Source organism: Sebastes fasciatus, chromosome 22, assembly GCF_043250625.1.
Source record: "Sebastes fasciatus isolate fSebFas1 chromosome 22, fSebFas1.pri, whole genome shotgun sequence".
Lineage (NCBI taxonomy): Eukaryota > Metazoa > Chordata > Actinopteri > Perciformes > Sebastidae > Sebastes > Sebastes fasciatus.
In genome coordinates, this window is record NC_133816.1 from 17,786,255 (window position 1) to 17,795,035 (window position 8,781).

General features: G+C 38.8%; 2 protein-coding genes across 8 annotated transcripts in view; one reads left to right on the top strand and one right to left on the bottom strand.

The window, feature by feature from the left end:
• The window catches only part of gigyf1a (GRB10 interacting GYF protein 1a), a 29,527-nt gene extending 27,438 nt beyond the window's left edge, over positions 1 to 2,089 (bottom strand). For 5 of the 7 annotated variants that reach the window (XM_074624452.1, XM_074624458.1, XM_074624457.1 and 2 more), the window contains exon 1: positions 1,828 to 2,089. The gene's annotated coding sequence lies outside the window, so the exon portion shown is untranslated. The remainder of the gene's footprint in view (positions 1 to 1,827) is intronic. The other 2 variants (XM_074624454.1, XM_074624453.1) reach the window with 1 other exon arrangement.
• Positions 2,090 to 6,847: 4,758 nt separating this feature from the next.
• LOC141761316 (endonuclease domain-containing 1 protein-like) lies at positions 6,848 to 7,969 on the top strand. Its single transcript, XM_074624652.1, has 2 exons — positions 6,848 to 7,191; positions 7,349 to 7,969. Exons 1-2 carry the CDS (start codon positions 6,898 to 6,900, stop codon positions 7,967 to 7,969), a joined length of 915 nt encoding a protein of 304 aa, XP_074480753.1. The 5' UTR covers positions 6,848 to 6,897.
• Positions 7,970 to 8,781: the final 812 nt, after the last annotated feature.

Consider the following 8,781-nt stretch of genomic DNA (forward strand, 5'->3'; position numbering starts at 1 on the left):
AAATGTTTACCTACCATAGCCAACATTGACCCTGTATGTGGCAGGTGGCAGGTGCTAATTTCAGTCCCTGCTTATAACACATACTTTTTGCAATTATTTGTCAGTTTAAAAGGCAGCAAAACAAGAAAACATATAACATTAAGATTAATTTTCGGAACTAGATGATTTGAAAATCATACAGATTACATATCACAATATCAATAACAAAAGAAAATGGTCTGTGTTTTATTTATTTGTTGTTTGTTTTCCTTTAAGTACTCATGTTCTTTGTATTTTCTGTTTTTTGTTGATATATATCAGAAATGAGGCACGATGCACATGCTTCCTAATAAAAATATTTGAAACAACAGAAGAAAATGTACAGAGAGCTGAAACAATTAAGAATATATAACTTTAACCTAAACATCTGTAGACAGCTTATGGTTATTATGGCTTCAAAGTATTTCACAACTTCACAACTCAGTCCAGACTTCAGGCCACAACAGGCAAAGACTTGACATCTTTAGTGTCAACTTTGTACTGAGAAAACTAAAGCAAGAAACAACGTTGCTTTTCGGATCATGTAACCTTAATCACTGACTATTTTTTTGCTTTTTAAAAATAATATTTTAATATAAGGAAAACCTATCTGCCATGGTGTCAGGTGACCTGAATTTTTTACCTACCACAGCCAACACTGACCCTGTATTTGGCAGGTGCTAATTTCATTCCCTGCTTATAACACATACTTTTTGCAATTATTTGTCAGTTTAAAAGGCAGCAAAACAAGAAAACATATAGCATTAATTTATAGAACTTGATGATTTGAAAATCATACAAATTAAAGATCATAATTTCAATAACAAAAGAAAAAGGTCTGTTTTATTTATTTATTTTATTTGTTGTTTGTTTTTTTCCTTTAAGTACTCATGTTCTTTGTATTTTCTGTTTTTTGTTGATATATATCAGAAATTAGGCATAATACACATTACACAATAGTCTGTTTCACTGACATGCACATGCTTCCTAATAAAAATATTTGAAACAATAACCTTTAACCTAAACATCTGTAAACAACTTATGGTTATTATGGCTTCAAAGTATTTCACAACTTCACAACTCTTCAGGCCACACAACAGGCAAAGACTTGACATCTTTAGTGTCAACTTTGTACTGAGAAAACTAAAGCAAGGAATACATAAATAAATGCATTTCATATGTTGTGCACTTCTTCAACATGTGGCGGGATAAAACGATTTCAAGCGGCCAGAATAAAAACTGAAAAAGCTCTGCTAAACCTCACAATCAATGCATACCAGAATTTAACTTTAACAAACTGAACAACTCTTAATTATTTAAGTGTAAAAGATGACTAACATATTGACAAAACAGCTTGAGCTGACTAAAACTAGTGGTTGCTAAGCTACATTAGCAACCACATAGCTCCGTCTTTCAAGCTAAACAACACCAACTTGTGGTGGTAAAAGCAGATATATAAAACAATATTTGCAACCTTTAATATCATATTAATCATGCATAACATAGATAAGTTAGCTAGCTTTCTATTTAACTTAATTAAAACAGGTATGCGTTGGTTGTAAAGGCCTTTAGCTGGCTTGTAAGGTGATATGATGGCGGAGCGGAGTGTTGGGATCAAACTACCCGGGCCTTCTGCAACAATGTGCGGGTACAAACACCTCCAGCACTCCGCTGTCGGTGTTGTGTTAATTTAGAGGCTTTGCTAATGTAATGTAAACAAAAACACAATCACAAACAACACCGTTTTAATCGGATAAATGCAAGCCTAGAGGTGAATTAGCGTGTTAGCTTAGCAAAGAGGAACCTTACCTAGACTGGTTAGTCCTGCACGCCGTGTCTACAGCCACTATCTCTCCTTTGCATTGGTTTCTCCTTTTTAAAACACTGTTTTGTATTCGACAGAATTTCAGAATTTCTGTGTTTTATTTGTTATTTCCCCCTCTCTTCTCTCTGCTGCTGCTTGCTGCTGCTGCGTATCAGTATGTGTGTGTGTCTGCTGGCTCTCCTTTAGTCGCTGCTTTGCTCTTCTTCTTCTTGTTGTTTGTGTTTCGGGGAAACATGGCCGACCGTGTGAGACCACGTGACTGGACTTTAGTGATGTGGAGGTGGAGAACGAGTTGGTTCTTTGAGCTGTTTTTTTTTTTGTTTTTTTTTAACATCTTTTATCCTTGGGGTCAATTTGACCCCAGCAATTTAAACCTCCAGAAAATGATTATAATTCAAATTGTTACTAAAGTTTATGTGTCAGGTACTTTATGTTTGTTTGTTGACTACCTAAATAGAGTTGGCGAGTGATCAAAAGTGATATGAGGAGAGTGGAAGTTTTTCACAATGGATGCCTGTAGTAGTGCGAGAACCACTGATAGTTCATACGACATGGAGGAGGGGAAACATCATTCTCACGAGAACTTTGATATTTCCCCACGCTTTGGGGGTGGCAAAATATGGTTCCTGTGAAGATATTGATTTTATTTAAAGGGCTATTTAGGTAGTCAACAAACAAACATAAAGTACCTGACACATAAACTTTAGTAACAATTTGAATTATAATCATTTTCTGGAGGTTTAAATTGCTGGGGTCAAATTGACCCCAAGGATAAAAGATGTTAATAAATTTGAAGGTAACAGGAGGGTTAAATAAAATCAATATCTTCACAGGAACCATATTTTGCCACCCCCAAAGCGTGGGGAAATATCAAAGTTCTCGTGAGAATGATGTTTCCCCTCCTCCATGTCGTATAAACTATCAGTGGTTCTCGCACTACTACAGTTATGGTTATGTTAGGTTAGGGCCCCAAAGCTTTTTGAAGATTATAAAGTTGCATGTTATAGTGACCTCAATATCATCCAAAACAAATGTGTGTAAAATGTTGATATTTCTTATATGTTTTAGACAGCTAAAACATCCTGGGGTCAAATTGACCCCAAAGAACACCGATGCATACAGCATGTGTACAGGACATTGAAAACAGATCATCATTTTAATTTTATGTCTACCCAGTTATCCCCATTAAATTAGGAAAAGTCATTAAATATGAAGCAAAAAAAATGATGTCAATCATTTATTTAGAGACGTTAAATATTGAATGGGATCAAATTGACCCCAAAGATAATAGGAGGGTTAAGTGAACCGATAAGAGCCGTTTTTTTTCTTTTTCTTGTGGCCAAAGAGTGTAAAACAGGCAGATATGATCTTAACCATGTGATCTGTGATATACTGTATTTTGTGCCAGTAAAGAATAATAAACAATGAAAAAAAATATATTACCATGTAATCCATTTATATCTATATAATATATAATATGTCTATTTTCTAGTAAGTATATTTTGAGTATATCATCATCATTCCTCTTCATCCCCTATGGGACATAAGGCTTCAATGAGCTCTCTCCATTGTATTCGGTCCTTGGCAGCATGTTGGGCCTCTCCCCATGACAGGTTCATCTTGTCCAGCTCCTGTGTCACAGTTCTGCGCCAGGTGGATTTGGGCCTCCCGAGATTTTCTTTTGCCTGGTGGTGTCCATCTTAAGGCGACTCTCGGGATCCGGTCCTGCTCCATTCTCAGCACATGGCCTAGCCATCTCAGACGTCTGTGTGTAATTTCCTTGATGATGCTACGGCTACCGGTTTTCTTGTCCAGTTGGTGGTTGGAGATTTTGTTTGGCCAAAAGATCTGGCATATTCGTCGGAGGCATCCATTGTGAAAAACTTCCACTCTCCTCATATCACTTTTGATCACTCGCCAACTCTCTGAGCCATATAGCAGAACAGACTTGACATTGCTGTTGTACAAAAGCATTTGAGTATATAACATACATTTATTATAAAGTGTAATTGTTTCGTGAGGAATGCATCTTATGTGTGTAAACCAATCCTTCGGTCAATAATTGTATAGTAGTGAAGTGTAATGTAATATAATAATGGCAGGAGGGGTACTATTAGTGTTCTGTGTCGCTTCTGGAAAGTGACATTGGTTCAACCAGTGAAGATCTGAACCACTCCCTGAACCAATCAGCGGTATGGCCGGGCAGCGAGGCTTCGGACGTCATCAATGACGTCATTGGTCTAAAATGATACAAGCCTCGGCACTCGACACACACTCCGAAGCCTCGGCACAGCACGTAACATCACTAGATCAGACCATCAACCAGGGAGGGGCGGGGTGCACGGCGCGCTGACGGTCTAGGGGTACAGAGCAGGAGGAAGAAGAGGACAGAAAGAGAGAGGAGTGCGGTGCGCGAATAGCAGTCAAGATGAGTGACAGTCGGAAACGAAGCAGCATGTAAAATTATGGTATTCTGGAAATTATAAGGTTTAGTATAATTATATTAAATAATTCAAGTGATAGGTCAAAACAGCTAAAGCTAAATTTGGCTGAATTATAAAAGGCAGAAGTGGTAAATCGAAAGAGCCGTTTGGGAGCTGAAAGAGCCGGCTCTTCTTGGTGGGCTGAGCCAAATGATCTGGCTCACTAAAAAGAGCCGAAATTCCCACCACTACTGGACATTGACAAGCAGCTAACCAATGTTGGAGCAGGACAAACACACCCCTATTTAGCAGCCTGGACCAAGATGTGTACTGCACTTTTAGTCATCATTCTTTTAGTTCTATCTATCTACCTATTTATATTTATTGTACTTTATTTTATCTTATTCTTTTTAATCTTGCCTTAATTTGATTTGCACCCTGACTGACATCCAGCCACCCCTCTCAAGTGCACACACTGTACACAGTCACATGATATTGATCTTGCCTAGTTATGTTGGCTTTTTAAAAAAGTTTTCTTTCTTTGTTTGTTTATTTGTTTGTTTATTTATTTATTTTTTCTTTCTTTAATTTATTTTTCTCTCCATTTTGTTTTATCTATACTTCATTTTATTTTATTTTGTTATGAGGAAAAGGAAGAAAAGAAAAGAAAAGAAGAAAAAAACTCCTCAACTGGCTGGTTTTCTTTCTTTCTTTCTTGTTTGTTTATTTATTTATTTTTCTTTATTTAATTTTTTTCTTTCTTTAATTTATGTTTCTCTCCATTTTGTTTTATCTATATTTCATTTTATTTTATTTTGTTATGAGGTAAAGGAGGGGAAAAAAATAAAAAAGGAAAAATAAAATTATATATATTTGAAAAAAACAATAAAATAAAATAAAAATAAATAAATAAATATATATGAAAAAAGAAAAAAACAAGAAAAAAACAAAAAAAAACTGGGCTCCTCCTCCAACTCCTCCCTCCAGTGATTTCCTATAGATAGAAAAGGGCATAAGCCCTGAGCTATCAAACCAGACTCACGAATTTACGATCTACCTGTACTGCACTTTTGCAACGGTATGTCCAAATGCAGTGTCTTTTAGCTGGATGCGTTTAATTAGCCTGTAAAACTGAGCTGTATTTTAGGTGTAAATCGAAAAACAGCTCGATACACATTCACACTATTAACTTCTGACAAAGTTGTTTCATGAACTTTGCAGTAAAAAGCATCATGCATAAAATACATAAGGAGATATTTGGACCTATGAGCCAGCAATACCCTTGAAAGTGACGAGCAGAGCATGTTGAGCAGCAATGTCGAACTGAGCATGCGCAAAAAGCCTCTGTGAATCAGCAGTGCAGGGTTTATCCAGCAGAGGGCGCTGTTGAACAACAGTGGCACTAGATGAATATACAGCAAATGATTTTGGAGAGGTGCACATAATGGGACCATTCTTCACAATATTGTACACATGCATGGAGGCTAAATTAGAAGTGAGAATATTGCATGCACTTTTGACAAGGTGGATGAGAAAAACATTGAGAAAATGTGCATATAAGATAAGATAAGATAAGATAATATATTCCTTTATTAGTCCCGCAGTGGGGAAATTTGCAGTGTACAGCAGCAAAGGGGATAGTGCAAAAAACAAGATGCATCAGCTAACACAGTAAAAAAAAGAGCTAAACAAAGTGTAACAAAATATGAACCATTTAAATAGAAGGAAGTATAAAAAATAGGAGCAGTAGATACAGTATTGACAATAAACAGACTATTTACAAAATTGCACGAGTGGAAAATGATATTGCACAATGAGAATGAATGAATGAATGAATGAATAAAATTCCACCTGAAAATATCAGGTTATTGTCAGTTTTTTGGTGTGTAAGTGTAAGTGGTCTACTGGGAGCAGTGCTGGTTGTGGAGTCTGACAGCTGCAGGAAGGAAGGACCTGCGATAGCACTCCTTCACACACTTTGGGTGGAGCAGCCTGTCGCTGAAGGAGCTCTCCAGTGCTGATATGTATTATATATATATATATATATATATTAATACAAAAAAGTTTAATATTGCATGTGTATCATCTGGAGATGTTCAATCTGTAGTTATTGTCGTTGTAGGTGACCTTGGTCTGGAAGGTCTGGTTGCTCATCAGGACCCTCACAAAGCCATCAGTTTAGGAGAATATGTCACCCCAGACCTTGCTTCTGAGGGCTGGTGATGTGCCTGGTGGGTCGACGCACACAACCTATAATGGCATGTTTGGCAGAGGAGCGATCTGGTCAGATGTACAGTACATACTACATGGGTGTGTATTTATGAGATAAACTAGAACATGTACACAACCTGACAGAAGCCTGTGCAGAGAGGCACAGACATTGCAGGTGCAGATAAGTCCAGCCAATAGATCCACTCTGAGCTGCTGCTGCTTTGCATACTGAGTCCAACAGTCATTACGCTTTACCAGATTATGACGGCAGCACCAATACAAGACGACATATTATGCAGAACATTCACCACATGGATTTTCTTCATTCATAGAGGTGTGTAACAGGACATGTCACACCCCTGAATGACGAGGAAATGACCCCGTTTCGTATTATTTTTTATCTACTCCAGCCGTGTGACGATGCATCTGTTTTGCACCTGCGTCCTGTCCTTCTCCCTGCTGATGGCGTCCCCTCTGGTGAGTGCCAGTGTGTCGAACAGCTTCAAAGACTGCAGCCACTTTTTCTACATGCAGACACCACCTGCGGGGATGAAGGGGGCCAGCCTGAGGAGGGTCTGCCAGAAGTATGCAGACAAGCTGCGCTACGCCACGTTGTATGACAGCAGTCGCCGCCTCGCCCTCTATTCAGCCTACATCTTTAAGAAGTCTGATGGGAAGAGGAGGATGGACACACCGTGGATGTATGAACCACAGGTAGAGACTAATGTATTCGGTTTATTTGTCACATTAGTGTTAAGCCTGAGAGAACTGTCGTACAATCACTGTTTGGATTTCACTTCAGTGGCTTTTGCAGTAAAGATCAGTCAGTATTCTTGTTGTTAAAGATCTCTTTCATTTCTTTTCCCTACAGTTAGTTTCTGATGATGAGAGTGGCAACATGAGAGCACTCCCCCTCACTGAAGACACCCCCCCTCTGATTGAGGACAGCCAGGCCGTGTTGGAGGACTACACAGATGCTGTAGAATACAGACGTGGCCCGCTGAATCCAGACCTGCACCAATCAGAGCCAGATGACAAATCCTCCACATATACTCTGACCAATGTCGTGCCATTAATCACAAACTTCCTGGACGCTTCCTGGAACCTATACTTGGACCTCATTCGCCGCCGCCTCAATAACTTCTGCCACGGCAAGTCTTTCATGGTGACAGGGGTGACGGTTTCTGGGGGGACCCTCCAACGAGGTAACAGGGACCGCCTGGCAATCCCAAAACACTTATGGCTGGCTTACTGCTGCCCGCGGTTTGACCATAACTCTCCGTATGAGGTGAGGTTCATGTTCCCTAGTTATGGGGGCTATGCATTGAATGAGCAGACTGACCACAGTGTGGTGGAAGTTCCTCTAAAGACGCTGGAGAGCTTCCTCAAGAGCCAGTCAGACGTAGACAGTGACCTGACTATTTTCTATAAGGGTTGTGTGTCAGAAAGCACCTTCAGGAAGAAGAGAGACCTGATCAGTGTTTCAGTATGACGATGGGATGCACAGTCATGGATGAAGCATACCTACTGTATAAACAGGACTAACTCTAATGAACTTTAACAGAAGCAGTGATAAGTAGTCCTGGCTTTACGTCTTTTGGAATAAATCAATTTGGAAAAACTCACTTTTTCAGTGCTTGTGCACATACATTTTGGTAAGGTGCACCATATTTCACTCGCAAGCCAATCAGAGCAGATTGGGCTTTTTTAGGAGGGGGTCTTAAGGAGACAGGCGCTAAAACGGAGCGTTTCAGACAGAGGGTGAATACAGGTATATTCAGACAGAGAGTAAGAGAAAAATAATGTGTTTTTTGAACATTATAAAGCATGTAAAGATGTTGTAGTAGAAACACAGAATACAAGTATGAACCTGAAAATGAGCATGATATGTCCCCTTTAAATGGGACAGGTTTAGCTTCAGATTTATGGTCTTTATCAGTGGTAGTATGGGAGAATGGGTGACACAGGTACAGGTGACCAATTAGCACCACCAAAGGAAATAAATGCACATTAAAGGTGCACAAATGCATGAAGTTGGGGGATTTACGAGAGACTGGATATAAAAATTATTATCAAAATCCAAGCAGCAGAGCCTGAGGTATTCTGACTTTACTGTCAAATTATCAGCAAAGCCCCCAGAACTCTACAGCCTACATTTCCCATCATGCAACTCTAAATTCATGTGTATTTCAAAGAGAAGAAACTCCACATGTAGGCTAAATTAGATTAGACCTTAAGTCTAAGTCCAAGTGTTGGAAATATGTTGGATAAATTAGGGTTCCTGTTTGTGAATGAATGAATTAA